This window comes from Periophthalmus magnuspinnatus, chromosome 18 (genome assembly GCF_009829125.3).
Source record: "Periophthalmus magnuspinnatus isolate fPerMag1 chromosome 18, fPerMag1.2.pri, whole genome shotgun sequence".
NCBI lineage: Eukaryota > Metazoa > Chordata > Actinopteri > Gobiiformes > Gobiidae > Periophthalmus > Periophthalmus magnuspinnatus.
Window position 1 is genome coordinate 20,492,187 of NC_047143.1, and position 26,408 is coordinate 20,518,594.

A 26,408-nucleotide genomic window follows, 5' to 3' on the forward strand; every position below is an offset into this window, starting at 1 on the left:
CAATATTTTAGTTAATTGTGATGTATAATTAACAATCTGCCAAAAGTCTTCAAGTTTCGTCTGAAATTAAACCTGTTTTAAGCACTCAGGTGCTTTCAAATATAATGGTATTCATCTTTGGTCCATTTAAAAGACAGAATTGTGCTAAATTATTATTGTCAAATCTTGGGCCATAGTTGCACAATTGCACAATCTATTTTCAACTTATTTCAAACCTAAATATTGATTAATTACATAGATTTTGTAATTGCTTTTTTTTTTTATTATAGATAACAACAAGTCAATTAGTAGTGTATACCAGACTTCCTATCAGACTGGTTAAGTCAGGTTTTACAACATATATTCTCAATAGTTTTACATGCATTTGTGGTTCTTCAAATACACTGCCTGGCCAAAAAAAAAGTCGCCACCAAAAAAAAAAAGAAAGGTTGCACACTCATTTTGTTGGACCGCCTTTAGCTTTGGTTACAGCACACATTCACTGTAGTATTGTTTTGATAAGCTTCTCCAACGTCACAAGATTTATTTTCCATCCAGTGTTGGGTTAATTTTTCACCAAGATCTTGCATTGATGATGGTCGAGTCTGAGCGCTGCACAAAGCCTTCTCCAGCACATCCCAAAGATTCTCAATGGGGTTAAGCTCTGGACTCTGTGGTGGACAATCCATGTGTGAAAATGATGTCTCATGCTCCTGAACCACTCTTTCACTATTTAAGCCCGATGAATCCTAGCATTGTCATCTTGGAATATGCCCGTGCCATCAGGGAAGAAAAAATCTACTGATGGAATAACCTTGTCATTCAGTATATTCAGGTGTCAGCTGATCTCATTCTTTGAGCACAGGCTGTTGCTGAACCTAGACCTGACCAACTGCAGCAACCCCAGATCATAGCACTGCCCCCAGTCAGGTGCTGACTTTTTTTTTTTTGGCCAGGCAGTGTATTACAGTTAAACTTTATTTGGGCCTCTCTCCTGTCACGTGTTTCTATATGTCTAAAAACATATCAACATTTTTCTGCACATTTTCTTATCCACACATTATAAGGTTGCCAAAAGTATTGAAAATCTGATACTAATCAATGCTAAAACTGGAATTGAAGTTAGACACTTACTTGTGCAGGTATCAATACTAAAAAAATTGCATTCACAGGTTAGAAATTAACCTTTCCTCAATAAAGTATAAGACCACATAAGTATAACACTAGTATATGCCCATGGACCACTATGGAACCGACCTGGACGACTAAGGGCTTACACAGTAATATAAAAGAAAGTACCATTATTTAATGTTGAAAATTACAGTCTAACCAAAGAGTGTTTTTGATTATTATCGTGGTATCAGAATCTGGATTGAGTATCAAGTCTATTCCTCAGTATCCAAAATCGAGTTTGAAATTCCTGACAACACCAACCCATTATAATCCAACCTACATTCATTTAAAGTGACATAGAACCATAATATTTCAGCCACGTCATATTCTTTTGTCTAATCAGATATTTGTAGTGTTACTGATACGCGCCTCCGTGATCAAATGTTGAAATCAGCACCACTCAGTATATACAAGATTTCTTTGGCACTGATTCTGTTTTTCAGCTTCAGACAACCCCGTCCCACAAAACGACGCTAAACACTTAATCTTTCACTTCGTTACAGATGGGTGTTGACAGTGCAGTAGCATGTTATGGAAAATGTGTTCTTGAACCGCACTTGGGTATCCGATTTCTTCATAGTTTTATGGTTAAGCCAGTTTCGTCCAGATTACAGCTGTATTGTGTATTTTCAGATAATTTTGACATCCACATGAACAAACGCATGCCTTACCATTGTGCAAATGTTAGTTCAAGATAGCATTTTGAAATCTTTCTTCTTTTGATAGACGTCTCCTGCGTTACACCTGTGACACTTCAAACCAATTCTCAGTTTTTATTTTTACCTCTAGCATCGCAGTCTTGTTGTCAGTCCCTGTGTGAGCATCTACCTCAAGACTGTATATTTTCTTAAAGGTACATTATGTCATGTTTGGCCTGGATTGTTCCTTATTGTTTTCATTGAGATGTTATTGATTTGTCTGGAATGTTCCACAGTATGGCATTGTTGTCCTTAAAATGTTATAGATAATGGAACGGGGAGCTGAGAGTTTAAAATGGAGCTGGAAGACTCAGAATTATATGGTAGAATTTGCTGTTTAACTGTCAGATGGCAGGTTTGTTTACCTGGTTTATGGTTAAATATCTATGTCATTACTGGGCTTATCCGCACGAAAGAAAGACTGGCGCAAAGTTAACTTCTCTGCAGCAAAAATAAACAAAAGCATATTTTTTTACTATAGCATCAGAGGCCAATGCTAAACAAATACAAATATTTCTTTCTAAAACTGTGAATCTGCCATAGTTATACAGCCTCCCTTAAACTGATCCGTGGAGAGGCAACCCCACTTACCATAAGAACACAAGCTTTTCAAGATATTTTCAACTATAGAACACCTGTAATTGCTTAGACGCAAGATGGATGCATTTAACACCATACTGTGGAACATTACAGGTAAACACATCTCCATGGACACAAGCAAGTAGTGTACACCCCTCTAGAAAAATGACATAGTATACTATTAACATACATTGTAATTCCCTGGCAACAACATCTCCAGTTGCAAGTTGAAAAGTTCAAATGTAAAATAGAGGCTAGTGCTGCAAGGGAGGACAGCCATAAAACTCAACCAGCTATAGATTACACAAAAGTATACAACGCACTTAGGGTTTGAAATAGGGATGTTTTGCCTTGCCCAAAGACATAACATAAGTCTGTCTTTTACTATGAAGCTAGCCTTGAAAACTGTTCCTCCCTCCTCATCTCATTTGTTTCTGTCAGGTATCAAGGTAGCTATTTATAACTAGTGGAGGTTAATGAAAAATACATGATCTCTCTCCCCCCTCTGTCTTTTTGCAGGTCCGAACGCTATTTGTCAGTGGGCTACCTCTGGATATAAAACCACGAGAGCTGTATCTCCTCTTCAGACCATTTAAGGTATGTTTGTATGTTTTAAACGGATGGGGGCTCGCCAGCTATTCTTAGGCCCTCTCTTTCTTTCCACAAGTCAATTGGACCTCCATTAATGGTGATGAAATAAAAGGCAATGGAAAAATCTCTGCGGAGGTTTCCAGTATCTGTGTTACTAGAGCCCAAGTTCAATCACATCTTTAAGCGCGTATGACAGGTTAAGTTACTTCTGATTTTCACTAAAATATATTTTCTGCATATTTATTACTATAACGTTTTCTAGTATTTTGATTGTGATTAACGTTATAATTTTACTTCCTGGTTGGATACAGACATATAAAGGTATTATAAAGGTATATCCATGACTTTTATCTAGCAACCATGATGTTAACAAGGGCTAAAACGATCTAAATTACACAATAGTTATGATTAGACTGATAAAAAATGAGTTACAGCACCTTTATTTATTAAATCAATTATTAATCTGTCAGAAAAATAAATGGTTTCTATTTCGAATGGAATTTTCAGTGTAGATTACATAGGTAGAGGCTTTAGAACGCGCAGCCACTTCCTGTATTTTCGTTGAAACTTTTCTTTCCACAAACTGGCACTTAACCGATGTAAAACTATGATAAATATTTACCGCAGGCACTATCCCACTAAACCAAGCAATAATTAGAAAAACATGAAAACCTGTCATATGCACTTTAATCCGTATAACCAAAGCATCATGGGAAAATATCTCCCTTTCACTGTAGTTTCTGGAAAAACAAGGCTTTTTGTTTCACTAGAATAAAATCCACAGAATCACAACAGTAGTAACACGTTAACATATGAGGAGGAAGCTTTTTTGGACCGCTGCCCTACCAAAATGCTCTTTAATGGAAGCAGCAGTAGCATGGCTAAAATGAATAATGGAACAATTGCTATGCATCGAATCACTCACTTAGAGAATGCTGTAGTGGTAAATGGCTTGTTTCATGAGTGTTGAAAGCCGTAAATCTCAGATCATAGGTAAAGACGTCATAATACGGCACATATGGTCTTCATTTAGTGTTAAAGTACCTGGCTTAGGCGATATTATACCAAGAATGCCAGAGTGGAAGAAATATGTGTGTATTCATTGATATATGAAAGACCAGTGGCTTTAAACTTCTATAAATCTCGCTATACTGCTAGTAACTACTAATTTACTATAAAACTTACTCAGTGCATTCAGTTGGCATCGGAGAAACATAGAAATCAGGGATACATTTGAGTGCTTCATCATTCAGGCTTTTATTTTTACATCTAGGTACACAATGTAATTTTTTGTTTTGCTACCTTATTGGCATTAAACATATCAATCTCCATGGAGGTTAAGTATAGTTTATATTATGTTGTTATTTTGTTCCAGCTAAATGTTTACTGCTTAGTTGCTGTTATGGATAGCAGCTAGTGTATTAGCCCCACAATTTCTTCTCCGTCATTATCTGCAACTAAAATATAACATTTTAATTGAAATAGTGCAAATTGTAGACTTACATTGGAAGATGCAAAATGGAACAAACACTTTTGATTCATAAGGGAAACGACTTGGACAAAGGAGTTACAAGTAGGCCTGTCATGATAATTACAATATTAACTTATATTGTTCCACCTTTTATACACTGAACTATATTTTGGGACGCAATATTTATCGTGTGTACAATTTCTTTGCAAAAGTGGATTGGTTTTTGACATTTTTTATGCAATAAGGTAAGACTTCAGCTGCGATAAGTAACTTCTATGGCCAATTATTGGTTAATTTTGCCATTTATGTGTTGCTCCTCATGTCTTTTAATCATACCGTCTATTTCAAAATGGTTTACAAGGATTATCCAGCTTATCAGTGGCATAAAGTAGTTTCAGTTTTATCGTTAATCGCAATATTTCCCTCGAGTAACATACCGTGCTTCAAAATTTGTTATTGGGACCGGCAAGAACAAAATGTTAAGAATACAGGATAAAATTAATCATAGTTGTAAATGTGTGTTATGGTTTGTATTAGGGTTATATCACCAAATTATAAAACTATTGAAACTAGATTGTTTTAGCAAATATCTTTAAATTGTCTTGACTTTTTTAGTTTTCAAGCCCTTTGACACAACAACTATTATTCTCTTTGTAAAATGTTTTTATTCTATGCAATTATGATTGTAGTAACAGATATAGACAGAAGAAGTATCAAGAGGCTCAATATATGGGACCAGTTCAATGCATCATCAATGTTACTGAAAAGGTTTTTATTTGTTGTAGTAGTGAAGTTTCCTCAGTATCGTAATCAAGATAGACATGGTACAAACATTAGTATGCATCTGAATAAAGCATTTTGTCCTCTAAATGTTCCCATGTTTCTCTCTGTTACAGGGCTATGAAGGCTCCTTGATAAAACTCACTTCGAAACAGGTATGCCTCTGACACATATATTCACATACAGTCACTAATCAGTCATCACTGAGCTACTGCTAATGCTTGGGTTAGGCATCGCTACCTAATCAACACCTTTACATCTGTCTGAACTGTGAAAGATTAGTGGTTTTCTACAGGATGTTACCTGGAAAAGTTTACAGAAGGGGGAGGAAGGAGGCTGGGCAGGCTCTGCACCAACTTGCCTTTGGCGCTAGGATACTTGCTCGTAATCACAAGAAGTCGTCTACTCCATTGGGATGTACACAGTGAGAGGAAGAAACGTTTTAAAGTCGTCAAAGTCAGTGTTTTGACAAGAGCCATACTGACGAGCTTAGCCTCAAGAGGGCTAGGAAAAAAAATGAGTTAAGACATTTAGTTTCACATAGGTTAGTAGAAGTATTATCTGTATACTAGAGCTGCACAATATATCTCAATCCAGTTGAATTTGAATTGCCGCGGTTATCATATCACAAAGGCTGCTGTTATTTAGGTAATTTAGAATGTCCTTTGTAAAGAAGAAAATATCCTGTCTATTTATGAAAACATCTAATTGTACCTGTAGTTGACACCTCTACAAAAACGTTCTGAATTGCATGGGATTCTTGTATTAATTTACCGGTTCATATTTCAGTCTTTTCTCTAGGTATCTAACAATCCAATATGGTATGAGTATCGGCCGCAGATCTAGGCATTTTTAGAGTATCGGCTTAGATTGGATTTGGTGAATAGATCGGACTGATGCAGCGTATATAGTCCTCCGCATGCAGCTGTCGGTGCTAATGCTGCAGCTAATGCCCAAAGCTGCTTAAACAGGGAAGCATTATTAATGACAGGGATAGTATTTGTTTAACCTACGATGTCTTCACCGAGCCTTACGAGTGAAAGCTAAACTTTGGACAAATTGGAGGAGGCCTCAAACATAAACAATGTGGTGAAAAAACACAATATTAGAACAAATTATTAGGCTATAGTAGTAGGACTATACACCGTGTAATACTTAACTATTTATGAAAGCACAGCCTAAATTACTTAAATAAAATCATTAAAAATTAGAAGGTCAGTATAGGGAATTTGCAAATATTTTTAAAAAGTCTGTATCAGATGAGAAGCCAAAAAACTGGATTGAGACAGCTCTGCTTTTCTGAAATGTTAATATTTTTGGAGTTGTTTAAAATGTGCCCTTTGAACAGAATCCTACTTCTTAAATATATATAAAAAAATCTATCAATTCCAATACCAATTCCAAAAGTGTGCAGCCCTACTGTATACTATAAAGACATGACATGCTCATTAGGAGGGTTTAAGATGGTTTAGATCCAATACAGCGAGTGTAATACCTAGAAGAAAGGATTAATCTTTCCTTTGCAACAATTAAGATCCTGTTGCAAGTACATAAGTAGATAGGTTTATCATAGTTGTTCCAGTTACACCTAGAGACCAATTATGTTCAGCTTACAAAAACATTACCCTTTCTGATTCAAATTAGGTGTGAAAATCTGTGTTACAAATAACTTCCTCACACAAATATTTTGTTTAAATATAATGTTAAACTATCTGTAACCATGTAACTTTAATTATAGATGATTTGCCATCTCTACATAAGGATGGTTTGATAGAATATGGCATTAAATGTCCACAAAGAGAAGCAGGTGACACCACCTAACTAAGTTACTGGTCAGATCTGCATAGAGGCGAGCACACTCACATTAATACATGTTTTTCAATGTATTGTTTTAGCAATATAAAAATGCTTTGGAACATTTCAGGTAGGAAATACCATCTCCATGGAGACTAGCATTAAGCGGACACTCCACCGGAAAAGTTACAAGTTGCATTCATTGTTGTGTTTATTTGTATTTTATTTTTTTGTTCCTGCCAATTAACTAGTTTATGTGAAATATCACACTTTTCAATCACCGAATTATAAAGTTGATTTGTCATGTGCCTGTTATGAACAATGGCATTTCTTGGAATTTTGTACAGATCGTGGGAAAATAGCTATTGTAAACATTGTCTAAACTATAGCAATCGCCTTAGCAAAGATTTATCCCATTTATTTATATGTCTATTGAAAAATCCATTGCGCAGTGTTCAGCTGTTTTGTCGACCACACTTTTACTGGCCTCTGAAGCCTTACTTTGCAACTTTGACTCCAGTTATTGAGAAAAGGCTAAAGGGTAATGCTGAAAATGTGGACTATGCAAGTTTGCTATTACATGTTAATGAATACTTTAGTTTGTATTTAAACTGTTCACCCTGATCCTCAGCTTTATAATAGTATTTTTTTTACTGTCACCTGACTTGAGATGACCTTACAAAACATTCCCTACAAAACAACTTATTTTTTTGTTCTCCGGGTAAAAGTGCACTATGTAATTTTACTGTCCTTTACTTGTCTCCATGGGGATTTCAATTCAATTCAGTTCAGTTCAGTTTATTTTTCCACAATGTTCAATGTTGTATAAGGCACACATATGCACATGTAGTGTATAGACATGCACATTTACACAAACAAGCTTCTTACATACTACATACACATACAATGCCTGGAATATTCTACAAACTTACCTGTTTTGCATTTATTCACTAACAGGCATTTGTTTTGCTCAAAAAAAACTTGAAAAACATACATTCTTACTGTGAGTGGACTCGCCTCTCCACAGATCTGACCTGTAACTTAGCAGGCACATTACCTTCTTGTCTTCATTGTAATAGATAAGTTAAATGCCATAGAGTGGAACCTTGGTGGAAGCAGTTAGGACCCTTCACAAGAAAAGATCTATGTAAATTTTCTGGTGGAGGGCCTGCCACCTGCTTGTCTCCATGGAGATGCCGTTGCTTTGTCTGGAATGTTCCACAGTGTGGCATTAAACCTATATCTTGCACTCATTCAGTTACAGGTGTCTGTTCAAAAATACATGGAAAAACATGCGTGCTGATCTGAAACTTGGCCTGGTGGCATTATCTGCTTGTCTCCATGGCGATAAATAAATTAAGTGCCATACTGTGGAAGACTTGAACAGGAGTGACAGTTATTGCTAGAATCCATTGATCTCTCTTCTTTTTCAGTCAAACATTGCAGTTATTTCCTTATATAGCAAGAGCCGCAGCCTTTCTATTTATATTCTGTTACACTCCTGACGTCTTTACTTACCCCTTCGTTGTTTTTGCTCCCTCCTCCTCCCCCTCTTTCTCTTCTTCCTCTTCTCCTCCACTTGTACAAAATTCCCATAACCCGGCAATGCTTTTCCAGATCACAGGCAGCGCATGACCCCATGGGAGCAACATGTTTAGAGAATTAATTTTCCTCTCGTGCACTGCGGCATAATATGTTGTCTTTTTATGTTCAACCAAAGTTTGAAAACAAAAAGTTTTAGCAGCAAGTAAAAAATAACTGAACTTTGTTTTACCTGATTTATATATTCACATTTTTATTTTATATATTGAAACCTGGGACTGAACCAGGAACTGAACCAGCACTAAACCAGGGCTAAACTAGGACTAAACCAGGGCTAAACCAGGACTAAACCAGGACTAAACCAGGACTAAACCAGGACTAAACCAGGGCTAAACCAGGGCTAAACCAGGGCTAAACCAGAGCTAAACCAGAGCTAAACCAGGACTAAACCAGGGCTAAACCAGGGCTAAACCAGGGCTAAACCAGAGCTAAACCAGGACTAAAGCAGGACTAAACCAGGACTAAACCAGGACTAAACCAGGGCTAAACCAGGGCTAAACCAGGACTAAACCAGGGCTAAACCAGGGCTAAACCAGGGTTAAACCAGGACTAAACCAGGGCTAAACCAATGCTAAACCAGGTCTAAAGCAGAACTAAAGCAGGACTAAAGCAGGACTAAAGCAGGACTAAAGCAGGACTAAAGCAGGGCTAAAGCAGGACTAAAGCAGAGCCAAAGCAGGGCCAAAGCAGGGCCAAAGCAGGGCCAAAGCAGGGCCAAAGCAGGGCCAAAGCAGGGCCAAAGCAGGGCCAAAGCAGGGCCAAAGAAGGACTAAAGAAGGACTAGAACAGGACTAGAACAGGACAGGAACAGGATCAGGAAAATCAGGTGTACATCAGGAGTAAATCAGGACCAAACTAAAACAAATCCTAATGCCAACAACTCTCTATGTACATTTCCTACATGTATATTTTGAAGTATTTCATCTTATGGACTTGGGTTCTACCTTTGCCTAAGAACACGCCGTCGCCAAATCCTGTTCCCATATATATGTGGTTGGTAGCAACAGTTAGGGCATGTGGTGTAGGAGTACTAGTAGCAACCAACAGGATTCTTAGGTCTTGGCAATAGTAGTAGCAGTGCAGAGGTGAATAATGAAGTAGTAGTAGTTTAGATAAGAAGTAAAATGGACTTATACTACTCAAACAATATTTTACTATGACTTGAGTACACATTTGGAGTACTTTTCCAGTTCCCAGGTCTGACGTAGTTGATTTATTGCTGCTGCTCTAATGGACTTGTTTTGAAACACGACCCACTAAATCAATATGCCCGGATTACTGACTGACAGGCGTGTATTAGACAACCCTTAAAACCATCTTCTACCTCTTCATTTCTTTTCCTTTTTGAGCCTCTTTTCTCCTGTCTGTCTCTCTTACTCCTCACATGCTTTCCCCCTCTTGCTTATTGCCCATATTTGGACATAGGAGAGCACAACGATGAACTCTGCTAGTAAAATTCGAATGTCCAGTGAGCATTCCCCGCCCCCCCTCTTTTCCTCCTCTCCTCCTCCTCTTTTCTCATAGCGTAAACAAGAGACGATGGACAGGAAGAATAAAATAATAAACCCAAGTGCATGTGCTTGTATTTCATAGACAGAAGTGCCGACTCAGTATTGTGCCGTTAACCACATTTTCTTGTCTTTTGTGCTGTCTTTTTGTCTCCCTAGCCGGTGGGGTTTGTCAGCTTTGACAGTCGATCAGAGGCGGAGGCTGCTAAGAATGCCTTGAACGTAAGTGTCATGCCCTCTCCACATCTACAAGCTCAGCAACTGCGCATATCTGGAGATCACTGGATTCTGTTTAGGACGAAGGAGAAAGCATTTCCCAGTACAATATAGTAGGCGTGGAATGATATTGTGTCATGATTATGTTACCAAAAATAATTGCAAATAACAATAATATCTATATAGGATGATGATGGTTTAAAATTGGCAAATAGAAAGCATTTCCAAGTACAACATACAGTAGTAGGCGTGGAATAATATCAAAATTTTGTGTCACGTGATGGTATAGTGACGTCTCTTGTAGGTTTTGCCAGACATTAGGGAAAGCTAACGCCCCCTACTGTCTGACACCTTCTCCAGGTCAGCATCCCATGTGTGCGATAAGGTGTACGCTCCCTCGTCACGATTTATGCTCCTTGGACCTCGTTTGCGGATCACTATAGCCTCTCTGATCCAGTGGTGGTATTTCTTGCTTTCAGCATGGATGACTCTGGCGTTGTTCCATTGTCCAACGAGGTCCAAGGAGCATAAATAACATAGCATAAATTTTTGTATTCTGTTGTTTTATAACAATAGCTAACAGTGCACTTCCTCATCCACTTCCTGAAATGCTTTTTAAAGATGCAGTACACAGCAGACTTTTGACGTTGAGACCTGCTTGTACGATATATCTGTGCAGGGACAGGTAATTTTGCACAAATCCATGGGAAAAAATGGTTACTTTGAAAAGCTTGTTCAAAACTGTAAGTACTTTTTGTATCGTAAAACAAAAGACTTTTTCCTTGACACTCCCCCATACATCCTACAAGGTCACCAAGTTTCTACACAGGAAAATTAGCTCTTCCTCTGCGTAGGGAAAGAAGATATTGATCTAGGGTTTAATTTTAATCTCCTTTATTTCACTGCTTCCTAGATGAGTCAAAACACCAGTAGACCTCATAGGGATATATTCTTCTTTCTTCACACAGTTCTATATTTATCATTGCTTGTTTAATGTCTAGATTTACCACCCACATTGCTTTTAACTGAAGTTGCTGTCACTAAATAAGATGCTGTTTTATCACAACTCCAAAGTGTGACAACTTCTAGTAGTCGGTCAACTTCTTAGATGTTTTGTATTTGTGTGCTTCAAAGGAGAAACAAAGGAAGTTAGAAAAAAAACAAAAACTGAAATATTATCATCTGATTATGTGGCAACAATAGTGAGACTGTTCGCTGAGAATGGCTTGGTGGGAATGAGAATTGGGCTTGTTTTTGGGGGAGTAGCTTGGTCCCCCGAGGTCATATGGAGATGAGGCGGAATTTGCAAACATCTATCTGCATATCAGAGTAGGGGGAAGGCAAGAAAAGCTCAACTATAGGAGCGGTAACAAGAAAGTGCGATGTCAATGCGTATGGATCCTACAGTAATGGCAAAGCTTATCTGACCTGGATTACAAGTATTATTTAATTCAAGAGTAAAGCCCCTAATAGAGAGACCCATATATATCGTTTGGCCAACATATGGGGCAGATATTTGGGCTTTTTAGCGTATTACCTATCAACTTCAAATCTCCAGCACAGCCCGATATTGTATTTTGGTCGATTTTCTGCCTAGAACATACACACAAAGCTTTATTTTAACACTTATTATGAAGGGACAACTGCAGTAAATGTGATGCACTGCTCTCTTAAAGGTCTATAGTAAAAAGAGGCTTGGGGGGAGTTTGTAGTAAATCATCTGAGAAAAGAATCATGGATGTACATTTATGTATCGGTACAAAAATATCGGCAGAGCTTATCTGCCATTGGTTGCTCTGGATTATAAACAATCGGCATCAGCGTCGGTCAAGAAAAAATCCATATCGGTCAGTCTCGAATCTGCAACAATTAATAGTTGAAATACAGCTCTTATAAATTGACAAACCAAATAACAGAAGAATGAATTTGATCCTACCTTGTTTGAAACCAGTAATCTTCTAGTAGCAGGGTGAAAGCTTTGTACATTGAGCCATAAAAGTATCATATTAAGCAACTGACTAATGATCATTTTCAGGATCAAGACAAAAAATTGGAAATAGAAAATAGAAATTCCCACGATTCTGCGATCCACTATTTTTGCAGAGCTAGCATATACGTTAGCAAAGAAAAATGCCTACAAAGCTAAATTTCATAAACATAGTATTCCTAAATGAGGCTTTTAAGGCTCAGAAGATTCAAAATGGATTATTACCGACAATTTGAAACAGTTGGATCATGATTTGATTAAAATTTTCTTAATTACACTGCCCTACTTTGTCGCAACAACTAGCAAATAAAAGCTAACCATCACAATAAGTAAGTTAAAGGTGCTCCATGTAACCACCTTCATGTCGCGATAGAGATGCTGGGATGTTCCACAGTACAGCATAGGTCAGATCTGTGGATAGGTGACCCCACTCTCTGTAAGAATGCACTAAATGCACCTGCAATCGAATAAATGCCACATGGTTATATTTAATACCATAAAGATTAGAAAAAGCCATGTCATCACTGTGAAGCCGAGCAGGTGGCAACACTCCTCCAGAAAAATTACACAGTGCAGCTTTAAGTAAGTCTTACATACAGTTCTATGTGATCATTAAAATTATAAGAACTTAAAAGGATCACATGAATCAAGGTGAAGATGTGATGTTGTGAAAGCTGTTCAAACTGCTCCTCATTATTAGACTCAGTATGGCAGAGGCTGGGAGAGCCCTGAGCCCTTATATCCTAGTTAATTCCTCTTCCTTCATGAAAAGACCTATGCCGCGTCGGTTTGGCTCCGCTCTGCTCCAGTCTGCAGTATCCAGGCGAGATTTTTACTGCGGAGAACTTCAACACTCCCCCCCTTCCATTGATCCGACCCTTTGAGTTTTATAGACAATCAAAGGAGGTTAATAAGAGGCTGTTTGTGGGGCTGGTGAAATTAGTCTTCGCTGTGTTACTTATGAGGCTTGGTCAAACAAATACTTTGATAGTTTTCATTTTCTGTCTTTGTGTTTGTGATGTAGTTTAGTATATTGGTCATATTGGTGCCACATGTGTCTAATTTCGTAATATCAAGAGAAAGTAAACTACTAAACAAACTATGTGGTGGTTACTCATTACAGTTGTGTTCCCCTTGATCTTTCTTTGCCACTCCAAGTATCATCTAAATATCTTTGCTAATGGTATACTAACAATTATTACTATTGCACGTTCTTTTTTTATGACATTTATGCCAAAATGATCTTTCAAAACTAGGGATCCAATGCATCTGTAGCCGATATTAACTGATGTAGAGACGTTAAAACTAAAATAAAATAAGACCGATACAGACTGATCCAAATGTGTTATGTAGCTGTTAATTATCTCTCACGTAAGTACCAAACAGCTTGTATAAATTAAAAAAATATGTATACAACATTATGAGACTTTCTGGGCCGACTAGGACCAGTAAATAGTGTTATTACATTAATTTATATGCCAAACCAGGATATAGGCTGTACCCTTATTATCTGATCCAGAAAAACTGCTCAGTATCACCAGAGATATCCAAAACCAGTATCAGATTGGCGAATCACTATCAAAAAACTTAGATATCACAATTTCTCAAACTAGTTGCCCCTGCACCGCTTGTGTTTCTTCAATTGAATGTGTGTAACGAGGGCTGGGGAAGAAAGACAAACAAGATTATAAGAAGTAAAATGAACTCACTAAAAATGTCTAATGATATTTTTCAATGCTGCAAGCTAAACGTACCAATTAACTAATATTCTGAGAACTGTTTGTTTGTTGCAGAGTAGACAATGTGGGTCATCCGTGTGCTTGAGCAAACAAGTATTAAAGTAAAAACAACTGGTTATATAGTACAAAATCACTATTAAATAAATTATTAAAACACACACATACTGTAATGGTGTAATGTAAACACAGCCTATTGGAGAATGCATTTGCCATGTTTAATATGGACCCCGGTATGTCCGAAGTCATCCAGCAGCAGCATCCCAACACCGCACTAGTGTTTATGGATTGGTTTGAACACTTCTCACTGTAGCTCCTGCCAGACATGTTTGAGATTAAATTACAGTTACAGAGTTCAGTAAGTATTGTAGACCGACCCTTTTGGCCCACTACCCAGAGCGCACAGTGACATCATGCCAAGTTTGTTCTGATTTTCATTTGCGCGTGGCATCAGTCATTATATAAATATGAGCAAGAATAACTTGCTAATCCACTGTGAATTGATTATAGCAAAAATATATGTCTTCTCACTATACAATTTCAAATTTGATTTCAGTTCTAAGGCTCAATAATTAATGATAATCAATACCAATTTCAATACTATAAACAAAAATAAAACAAATGATAATAATAATAGTAATAATAATAATAATAATAATAGTAATAGTAATAATAATAATAATAATAATAATAATAGTGTTGAAATAGTTCCATAGAGACCATTCTAAACTATTCAGAACATTTCTTATTCTGTCCTATTTATGTGACAATAATATCTGACAATAACATTTAATTATAATATATAATTAAAATAATAACCATATTTTTAATTCTTCCCTGGGTTCTTATATTAGTTCTGATTTAGACCATTATAAAACTCTCCTTAACATGTCAATTTTCCCTATATTTTTTTATTGTTTTTGTTTTTACAGTATCAAGATTTTGATCATCTTTAAAAAAAAATAAAATAAATAAATAAACAAAATCTACAAATGAGTCAAGAATGTGCAGCCATTTTGTCAACTTCCTGGTATTCTTTGACACTTAAAGATGAGCTGGCGATTTCTTAACAAAGTCATTTTTTTCCCAGGTTATTCTCGGTGAGTCAAAATTGTTGCCAGACCCAAAACATTTTATCAGCATGTGGGCAGAACGGCCATGGCAGAGCTTATAGGCAAGACTGTAGCAGAGTAAAAAAGCCTACCTCACCTTTAAACAGCATGTGAGGTCTGTCATTATATATAGCGTCATTAGTAGAGTGGTAAAGAGAAAAAACAATTCTTTATGAGGTTAGTCTTTCCATAGCAAAGCATTGCCAAACTAATGTTTAACCTTATTAAGAGTGGTCATGTGGTGAACCCTAATTTCTCTTACAGTCATTTCCAAGGGTTGTCTTTAAGCAATCTTCCAAGAAACCAGCTTGGAGTAGCTCAAGCTTGTAAATAACTAGATTTGATGAGTAGTTTTTTTTTGCGAAATGTGTTAGCAGTCAGTAACTCACACCGTAAAAAGTTATGACGTTGTACTTGGAAATGCTTTGAAAGTAAATTTTGAGAAAGTAAATAGCGATGATTTTATAGCCATTCCTGTGGTTTTGCACAGTTAATAGCCTGCTCTACTACTAGCTTTGATCAGCTTTGTAAAACTATGCTGAAAGCCTTTTGTAGGAAGCCATTTTTCCCTCTGACCACTTGTGCTCCTTTTGCTTTGATCGTAGGGCGTCCGATTTGATCCAGAAATACCCCAAACACTGCGGTTGGAGTTCGCCAAGGCCAACACCAAAATGGCCAAGAACAAGCTGGTTGGCACTCCGAACCCCCCTCCATCCCAGCAGAGCCCCGGGCCACAGTTCATCAGCAGAGATCCATGTGAGTAACCTTCAGTGCTACAGATACTGCCTTTAAAGTGCATAAGAGAGGTTTAATGTCTTTCTAATTATTACTTGGTTTGATAGGATACTGGAACTGTGGCTGTGGTTAACTTCATCATAGCTTTATCAGTGAAGTGGAAAAAATACAGGAACTAGTGGCTGAATTTGAAAAATCCATGTAAAAGACAGGAACAATTTGTGTAAAAGTTGACAGTTTAAACCTCCAATAAACAAAATAAAGATGTAGATTTTTTTCCATTCATCTAATCAGAACTATTGTGTAATTTACACAGGTTTTGCCCATCCAAGTAAATTATAAACTTCACCAAAAAAATTAGTAGTCTAACCCATCACATGCACTTTGGGACCCCGGGGTTTTTTATGATTTTAGTTTTTAGACCTGTTTGGCTTTATTTTCGTCTTCCTGCTGTGTCCCGAAATTAATCTGAAGACGGGGCCTATAAAAAGTGGTTCCCCATCAGAGAATCATGATTGTATTAATAGTAACTCATACACTCTGGGTTATTGCTAGTTTACAGTATTGGAGCATAGCTGAATCATTTTTATTATTGTAAACGCCAATTTAGCTGCGTATGACAATGATGGCCATAGATTCTAGTTAGGAGGCAAATGGTTTTCAGCTGAATTTGTTAAAATATAGTGGATATTTCAACTGCAGTGTTAATTTTTATCTTATTTGGGCTTTGGATGAGTTTCATCCATTTTCAAATGATCTCAATGCTCAACTAGACCATTTACACATTTAAAACAGAGAAAATAGTTATAATAATCGTATTTTTAAAAACCAAGTGCCCACAACCTTCTTTTTTCAGTGCAAAAGGATCACACAAGTTTACATTATTGGACCTAGGTTAATGATTTATATTTTGTCTAGGCCTGTAAGTGATTTTTTGCGAATGCAGCCTTGTACCTTTCTCCCATTAAGTTAAACATTTTTCAAGTGATTAAGTGTTTAACAGGAATCAGCCATTGATGGTTGAACATAGGCCAGCTGTGGTAGTGCATTCCATTGCAATGACCACATGGCTCTTATCTGGGATGTGTGTGTGTGTACGTACGTGTGTGTGTGTGCTTTCTTATTGGCAGACAGCAGGGTGTACGTACTATGGGAGCATGGAAGGAAGCCATTAATGAAAGCATGACGTAATCTGAAGGAGAGAAATTGCTGTCATTTCCTGATAAGGCGTGTTCAAATCGGGCATTTTTCTGATCTGGCTAGGATAAGTAGTTACCAGGCGACGCAGGGCAGCACAGGGAAATGTTTGTCAAAATTGGACCATTATCTGATTTGTTTTCTACAGTTTAAAGTTATGCAAACCTTTCACAAGCCTTTGACTTTTCCCACATCATTATATTACTCAGAGTTGATTCATGCATGTTAAAATATTGTCCTGCATTTGAGGTTTGAGTGCTCAGAAAATGCCCATTTTCACCTACCACCTATCCCTGTTCACAACTTTGTACAATTGTTTGAAAAATGTAGACTCAGGGTCATACACTGGTTTAAAATGTAGCAGTTCCTCAAAAATAAATACATGAAAATGAATTCCGTTGCTTGCTACAGTGAAATGCTAATCTAGGAAGAGGCGGGGCTAACAGTGAATAATCTGTTCTGCAGTTTTGAACAGGAAGTCAATAGACCAGATTCTATTATCAAGTTTTCTATTAAACATAGCATATCTTTGCTTTAGTTAGTTTAGTTTATTCTGTATTTGTCAGGGACCATGTACAAATCTATGTATCTTAAAAAAAAAAGACATGAACTGTATCAGATTTATCTATTGCTACTTTACATCTGCAGCTTTGTGGCACTTGTAGCTTATTTCTAAATGCCAGAAAAAGCATAATATGTCTTCTTTGGAGCTCACTTTATAGCACTGGCCTTTGTCACCCTTCCTTGCACTCACTGGTAAAACATCACACTTGGTTTTCTTCCTCTCAAGGTTGGCACGAGGAAGCTAGTTCAGATTATTGTCACCCATGTCTCACCTCTGCCAGCACCCACCCGCCCTTCGCCCCTCCTCACCGCACTCCTCCTCTTCTTGTTCTTTCCACAGATGAGCTCACAGTGCCCGCTCTCTATCCCAGCAGCCCAGACGTGTGGGCGTCATACCCGCTGTACCCGGCCGAGCTGTCGCCGGCTCTCCCTCCTGCTTTCACCTACCCCTCCTCGCTCCACGCCCAGGTAAAAGCACCCAAAGGCCCAGAGCACCCAGCCACCTGCACCACCTGTACCACCTGTGTGTCTGCAGTCACAGCTCACAGCACCATGAACAAGTCACTACGGGAGGGAGATGGCATGGGCGATAAGACAAAAAATCACAATTGTCTTTGAGCCAGATCATAATTTTGATTTTATCATGATTCATCTAAACGTAGTATATTTATATTGCCTTGTAGAGGTAACTGAAGTCATCTGCTTTTTCTGAAGACATTAACATGTTTGTGCAATTGGCTAAAGCCACCTGTCACTCAGAGCATTGCTGAGACTGACCTATAGGAGGCGTGGATATGCATAGAGCTGCACTCAAGATCAAATTTGTGAATTTTATCAAAAAAGGAGATTGTTACAGGGATGCGCTCACGATTCAATTTTTATTACCATATCACCCCAAAGGGAAATACTGAAAAAAATTATATCTTGATTGTTTTTTTTGTTTTTTTTTTAAATTTGTATAAAATTACATAAATTACATCTTTAGTTTGAATGCTCATTTTCATTAAAAGTTTCTACCAAATATTTTTTTAATTAATTATGTTGCTATTACATTGTTTAATTCTTACTGTGAAGGGACGCGCACCTCCGCAGATCTAACCTGGCAGTAATTTTGCCTGGTGGTACCACTTACTTGTAGACAGATTTTATTCCCCACTGTGGAACATTCCAGGCCAAGCAATATGAACTCAATGGAGACACACCAACAACACAAAAAATTACAAAATGTACATATATTTACACACCTATTTACATACTCTCTGTTTCATATTTAGGTAATATCATCACAGGCTGCTGTGATGATATTATATTATCAATAAATATTCTAACTATTTACTGATAATACTTAGAATATTTACTTAATCTGTCATAGAAGTACAGCATGAAGTATTCTTTCAAAATATTCCATAAAGATAAAGCCACTATTTTCATCAACAATACACAACCCTCAAATTAATGATTTTTCTTCGTGACTTTTTTCCAATTACCGGACATCGCACCTCGCAAAATCATGTGTGAAAGCTGGCATTATTATTACAGCATCATTAATTAAAGCTCACACTGCGCTGCTCGTTATATAGAGGCTGTGTAATCTGCCCCTGCTCCTCTGTGAGCTCACATCAAGAGTTCATCATCGATCTCCTCTCACAAAGCGTTTGTTCTACGGTTTCACATTTTTGTTTTGCCGATAGGTTTTCAAGCTTTTATCGATCCTTAACTTATTCCAGGCCCAAAGTATTTCTAGCCTCAAAAGGAGATTTCATTTTTGGATAGTTCTTCTTTGATCTTTTGTATTTCCATATCTTTCATATAGAGTTATTTAAGCACAAAGGGCCCAAAGCTAAGTCAGGAGCTCAGATGATGTCAGAATGTAAATGTGCTGAAAGTGTCTAGTTGGCATTTTTTAGAGAGATGTGAAGCTTGTACACGTAGCTACTTCATGTAAGAAAAAACAAACACTTTCAACATCCCATCGTTTAAATGTCAATCTAACAACCGAGCACGTGACCACGGTACAGCTATTCATTTGTCTCAATATAATGTCAGTGTACTTAAGTAACGTTTAGTCACAGCTATCACAAACATTTTAAAGGTGCACTTTGCAAGATTTCTACTTGTCTCCATGGTGATGTTATAGCATTGCCTGGATTTACAGTATAGCATTAACCTTAAAAGTCCCATATTACGCAAAATCTACTCTTGTGAGTTTTTTTTACACCATGGCAAGATGTTGTTACCTCCTGCAAAATAAACCTGGAGTTGTGCTTTGTTTCATTCACACATGTCTGCGTAATCCTCAAATCCTCAGCTCAAAATGGTCTGTTCCACCTTGTGATGTCATGAAGTGGTAGTTTTCAAGTTAACAGCTACCTTTTACATTTTGTTCAGTAGACGTTGGCAATTCCTGAAATCATCCAAATGATTCTAGTGACGGTGTATAGAGTTTAACAACACAGTGACAGTGGGGCACTTCCTGTATTACCACATGACATCACAAGGTGGAGCAGGGTGTTTTGAGCTTTGGAGATGTAGACAGACTAATAATAAAGGATTACGCAAACGTGTGACCATGGCGTAAAGCTCACAAGAGAAGATTTTGCGTAATATAGGACCTCGTAAGATGAGAAAACAACATAATAACATAAATCAGAAAATAGCCTAATATGGGACCTTAAAATTACACAGTGCACTTTTTAAATTGGCGTTCCACAAAATGAATACATCTGAAAGTCGAGTATTACAATTATAATTTTATGACAAAATCTAACTCTACAAAATCTAATCTAACTAATCTAAGTTTACCCTTTTCAAGTAATGTCAAGCAAGTATTCGTAAGCTTGAATGTAGACCCAATGTAAAGGGGAAAAATCTATAAAAGTGTCCTGCGCTCCCCATTAGCCAATATGCTAATCATGGCTTTTATCTGGTAATAGCATTAAGCATGGCATTCTAGGGAGCTCTTCAAACGGCTGGAGTCAATAGAGATGCATATGGACATAATACATTGTAAGAATATATCACTTTTATTTTATTGTCAGTTCTGGTACATTTATTACAGTTCGTTCATAGTTCACCATAATGTGGCCGTCTGTTGTCCTCCAGCACCAGTCTAGCTCTTTTAGGAATAGCTCGCAGATAGATGAATGGATTTTTCAGGTCACAATATAATGGTAAGAACTAAAAATAAATAAATAAATAATGTTATTACAAAAATCGTAACACAAAATTTTGATATAGTGACCTCTCTAAAGTACAAATTCTGCAGTTAAAGGTGTATTATGTAATTTTTATGGTGGTTGTTTTGCCACCTGCTTGTCTCCATGGAGATGTTATTGTTGCTTTGTTAGGAATGTTTTGTGGTATGGTCTTAAAATGCCTATCTGACATTATTTTTACTGCTAAAAAACCTTGAAAACCTTGGAAAACGTGCATTCCTACCACGATCGGGCTTGCTTCTCCACAGATCTGACCCGTAATCTGACCTGTAATCTGATCTACTTGTCATGGAGTTAAGTTAAATGCTGTCTGTGGGACATTTCAAGCAAAGCAATGCATACGTACTGTAGTTCCTCTTTAACAAAAGCTGTAGTTTGCGTGCTGCAGTTCCACGTGTACATCTGACCATGTGTGTGTATGTCTGTGTGTGTGCTCAGATCCGCTGGCTCCCTCCTGCAGATGGGACTCCTCAGGGATGGAAGACCAGGCAGTTCTGCTGAAGTCTGTGTGAGTACAACCCCCACACATGATATACATAAAATACTCTGATAACTGTTATGGCACATCACATAAACATGGTACGTCCCGTGTCCAAACAAATGTACGAGCAGTCATATGGTGCGACATGTGATCTCAAGCTGAACAAAGACTAGTGCAGTTTTGTGTACTTTATAGGGTCAGAAATCAGATATGAATTGATTCTAAAACTCGTATCAAAACTAGATATTCATTTGAACAAGTATCAGTTCTAAAAAAGTCACATTAACAGGACAGAAATGAACCTTTCCTGATTTGCTTAAGAATAATCTTGAGCTGGATTAGAACAAGTATAAAACCACATATGCCTGGATGACTGAGGGATTACATATATATAAGGCCGCAAGGTAATATCAAATAAAGTACTACTATTTAATGTTGAAATTACATTCTCTCTTAAATTTTAATAACTGCACGACTCCCGGACTGAGACAATTTGGGTGATATTTATGTTACCAATTAGGCAAGGTAAGGCAAGTTTATTTGTATAGCACAATTCGTACACAAAGTAATTAAAAGTGCTTTAGAGAATGAGAAAGACATTAAAATCGCAACATAAATAAATAATCATCACAAAATTAATATTAAAAGAGAAGAGTGCAGAAAAACCTTTCAGTCATATGCACAGATAAACAGGACAGTTTTGAGCCTGGATTTAAACATGGTCAAAGTAGAGGCCTGTCTTTTATCTTCAGGAAGACTGTTGCAGGTTTTAGCTGCATAAAACTGAAATGCTGATTCCCCATGTTTAGTCCAGACTCTGGGCACCAGCAGGAGGCCGGTTTTAGACTTAATAAGACATATCTGGAACTTAGCTGTTGGCTTACATGCAAAATATCTTCCAGACCACTAATGCTAAAGCTTTCGAAGTATACTCTTACATTACAGAGACAGTACAATTAGTTGCCAAAACTATATACCGCATTTTCCGGACTATTAGTTGGGGGTGGGGGTGTGACTTATACTCAGATGCAATTTATATGTGAAATATGTTTTTTTCTTCATTATTGTGCATTTTTTGGCTGGTGCGACTTATACTCCAGCGCAACTTATATTCCTGAAAATACGATATTTATCTTATTTTTTGTGGTGGCTAATGCTAACTCATACATTAAATTCTGTCATAGTCTGCTTGCCTATATTGTAACCCTACTTATACTTTTGAAAAAATACATTCTCCTCACTCAGATACTAATTTAGCAGGGGAAATTTTAATTGCAAGTTGACCGCACATTTCTGAACAAATTAGTCTTACAGGTAAAAGCACAGTTATCTCCTCCAAACGTGACGAATACTCAAGTTTGATCCTCGCTCGGCATCAAAGGTAAAAGAGTCAAACGGAATATGCAACAAGCCCCTATGTTTTAGTAACAAGGTAGAGCTCAGCAAATGTAATGCTAATAGGAGCGCCGTTGAAATGCTTGATAGAGGTTATATGCAGCACGTTCAACCAAGGTCTGCTGAACCTTTTTAGACCTGGTTCAGTGGCAGTCATTACCCAGAATGCTCCGGGGGCCACTTAAGGCTTAGTCGTGTGCACCTGCCACTATGGCTCATTCAGCTCCTTGTTCTTCTTAACCAGCTGCTAGTGTCTGCAATCGTGCTTTAACTCATAAGAGACTTGTAAAGCACTTTTTAATATATCTGGGTCCGTAGACAGGGCCGGTGTTGGATATTTTTGAAGAATTAATACTAGCTCGTCTAACGCTGTTGTAGTTTTGATGCGTTCTTGATATATGGTTTTGTTTATGGATAGGAAACAGTGTAATGTTGATGTTTCTGGGCCAATTGTAATGTTCTTAAAATAAGACTTTGAACTTAAACTGCCCCCTTACAGCAATCTAGTGCACACTTATGTTACCTTGTATTGGTTTAAATGTGTATTATGTAACTTTTTGGAGATGGCATGTGATGTGATGCATAGTTCCACAGAAATAGAAAGTTAAAACCAGAGTTCAGAACATTCTCTGTGAAAATAGATATGTTTTATGTCATACTGTGAGACATTATAGTCAAAGGAACAGCATTTCCATGGTAACATGCATGTTGGGGCCTTCCTTTAAGAGTCAGGTTTGTGGAGATGCAAGCCCGCTCAGAGTAAGGATATTTTTCAGTGCAATAGACACAACCAAAATGAAAACAAAAAACCAAAACAAAACACACACACACACCCACACACACACGAAAAACACACATTTTTATTTGATTATATTTTTTGGCTTTAAATTAGTTTATTGGCTTTAAATTTGTTTATAGTTAGTGATTATTTTATGGAACTATTTTACAATCATGTTTCTAAAAATAATTTATTTCTAAATATTAATTCTCTTTTAGTCACACAACCTTTTTCACAAGGTTTTTTTGTTTGTTTGTTTTTTAATAAGTTTTAATATTTTCATTCTGCTAAGATGTTTTAGGCTTCAACCAATCACTTGAAGCCCACCTTTTGTCAAGTATTACTAAAGTGTACTACTACTACATCTTACTACATACTCTGCCCCTGTGTAGATACTTGGAACAGTGCTAACACTAGTGCCATTTTGCTATAACATGTATGCTACTTAAAATAACATATCAGCTGTTGTGAATGTCTTTCATTGCTTCATGCCTCTCTATAGGTCACTCACTATTGTCTTGTGTATAATGTTAGCCTTTATAGAAGTTCTGTCTTTTACTCTTCCTCGTCTAAGAAAAGTTTCCAGCTGTTCTGCTTTAACCTTTTGTACATTGCATATTAGATTAATTGTGCGTTCACATTTTGATCCTGGTTTAAGCCCACTGTTAGTCTTGACATAGACCTGGTTTAATCAGTTCTAGGCTTGTATTGTTTTTTGTGCATTTTTATTAACCTATTTTTATGCTTTCAACTTTTTCTGTACGTTGTGTCGTTGAGTGTTTTCAAAGTCACTTAATTAAATGTATTATTTTTAATATTATTATTACAGGGACAAAAATAAGGTATTCATAGTGTAAATCCATTTTGTTAGATCAACATGTTTTAAACTGAAAAACGAGTGTTGAAACGTCTTCACTCTAAAACTTTTGTTCAGTTGACAGAATTGAATTTTTCTTTTGGTATAACGTGGTTTAAAGTTCAGACATGAGTTAAAATAGGTTATGATTAGGGGTTAGGTAAGGTTAGACTAGTAGTAACTATGGCGACGTTCCCAAAAGGAATGAAAACCCTGTGTGGGTGTGTGTGTGTGTGTGGGGGGGTGGGTGGGGGTGTGTGTGGGTGTGTGTAGGTGTGTGCAGGGGTGTGTAGGTGTGTGTGTGCAGGTGTGAACATACCCATAATTTGGATTTAGTCTGCTACTTATATAGTACGTGTTAATTGTTCCGCTATAAAATAAGTGTCGCTTCACCCTTAAATGTTATTGGAGCAGTGTTAAAATGGTGCATAAAAATAGAAAACCTGTTTTTTAATATTGTTGTGGGGGATGAATTTCATATCTGAATCTTCAATCTGAAATTTATTGTTTTTGGACATCATGTGATCTCAAAACCTATTGCCCACCACATCAGCAGTGAGGTCTTATTAAGTTATTGGCAGGCAGTACAAAGTAGATATTATTTTGTGTTTATCATTTTGTCAAACGCTGCCGGGATGAAATACAATTTTTAATCTAAAAAGTGCTTTTGAATTTCCGTTTTATGACAGAGAAGTGCACTTTGGAGGATTGTAAAGATGGTGGGACAAAGCACGCTGTAATGCGCGTAGAGGTCATAAAAGGGGTATATACGCTATGAACTGCTGAGGCACCCAGAACAACCCTAGGGGGAGGATTCTTTATGAAACTTTATTAAAATAATTAGATGAAGACTATAAAGGAATCAGATTTAGGCTGCACATTTTCATTCAAATTAGTCTACCGCATTCTTAAGCAACCAGTGGTACTTTCATTTAGTTACTGGAACATGTTAATCAACTTAACGTGATTACAAGAAATGATCTGTAATATTTTCATAGTGAGTTTTAAAGAGGGGTATTATGCAAAATTGATTTTTTTTCATAGCTTTCTACCATGTTATAATGTTGTTCCCTCATCAAAAATATGCCTGAAGCAGTTTAAGATTTTTCAATCATTTTGCGATCCCTCCCAGGCCCTATTTGAATCCTCCTGAATGCTCAACCCACAAGCCTATGTCATCCGTCTTTACACACGACAATTCTACATAAATATACAAAAGCAAGAATCAAAACTGTACACAACAACTTCACAGACCTGAGGTGATGTGCGAGGTTCATTAGCAGGATGGATTCTCATTGTGTTGTGTAGTGCTCTGAAGGGGGAGTGACTTTACATGGGGAGTAAAGGGAGGGGGCACTGAGAGCGTCAAAACAAAAGTGAAACTTATAAAACATGTTAATCTGTTGTTTTCGGTGAATATAGTATTTTCAAAACAATAAAGCGTAACATGGTGATTATTATTTTTTTTTTTTAGTAAATTATTATTCAGGTTTCTAATAAGCTATATTGTCAATCTGACCAGTTTACCAAGGTGGACTATGTGACTATTCTCTCACAGCTGCCTGCTTGTGTCCATGGAGATGTTATTGCTTTACCTGAAATGTTCCGCAGTATGCCATTCAACTTGTCTTTCTCCATGGAGGCAAGCAGGTGTGTTCATCAAATCTGTGGAAAGGCGAGCCAACTCAAAGTAACACCTGTAACTAAATAAATGCACAATTATTTTTAATGCCAAACTGTGGAACATTACAGTCAAAGGAATGACATCTCCAGGCAAGCAAGCACCTTTAAAGGGCTCATATTGCGCTCTTTTCTGATCTACGTTATAATGTTGTTTCGTCATCATAAACAGACCTGGAGTTGTGTTTTGTTTCATTCACACATGTTTGACACACAAACCCTGTGTATTTAAGCTGAGTTCTTCCCTCAAAAGGAAAACACTCCGTTCCACCTTGTGATGT

At 37.2% G+C, this 26,408-nt stretch overlaps 2 protein-coding genes across 3 annotated transcripts in view; one reads left to right on the top strand and one right to left on the bottom strand.

The window, feature by feature from the left end:
• adissp (adipose secreted signaling protein) overlaps positions 1-25,643 on the bottom strand; it is a 200,473-nt gene extending 174,830 nt beyond the window's left edge. Inside the window, exon 1 of the mRNA XM_055229033.1 lies at positions 25,632-25,643. The gene's annotated coding sequence lies outside the window, so the exon portion shown is untranslated. The remainder of the gene's footprint in view (positions 1-25,631) is intronic.
• Positions 1-26,408, top strand: part of LOC117386331 (RNA-binding protein with multiple splicing-like) — a 66,073-nt gene that overhangs the window by 25,547 nt on the left and 14,118 nt on the right. For both annotated transcript variants that reach the window (XM_033983676.2, XM_055229032.1), the window contains exons 2-7: positions 2,949-3,026; positions 5,388-5,426; positions 10,335-10,397; positions 15,832-15,982; positions 18,063-18,190; positions 21,376-21,445. In XM_033983676.2, coding sequence (XP_033839567.1) covers positions 2,949-3,026; positions 5,388-5,426; positions 10,335-10,397; positions 15,832-15,982; positions 18,063-18,190; positions 21,376-21,438 — 522 coding nt within the window. In that variant the 3' untranslated portion in view covers positions 21,439-21,445. The remainder of the gene's footprint in view (positions 1-2,948; positions 3,027-5,387; positions 5,427-10,334; positions 10,398-15,831; positions 15,983-18,062; positions 18,191-21,375; positions 21,446-26,408) is intronic.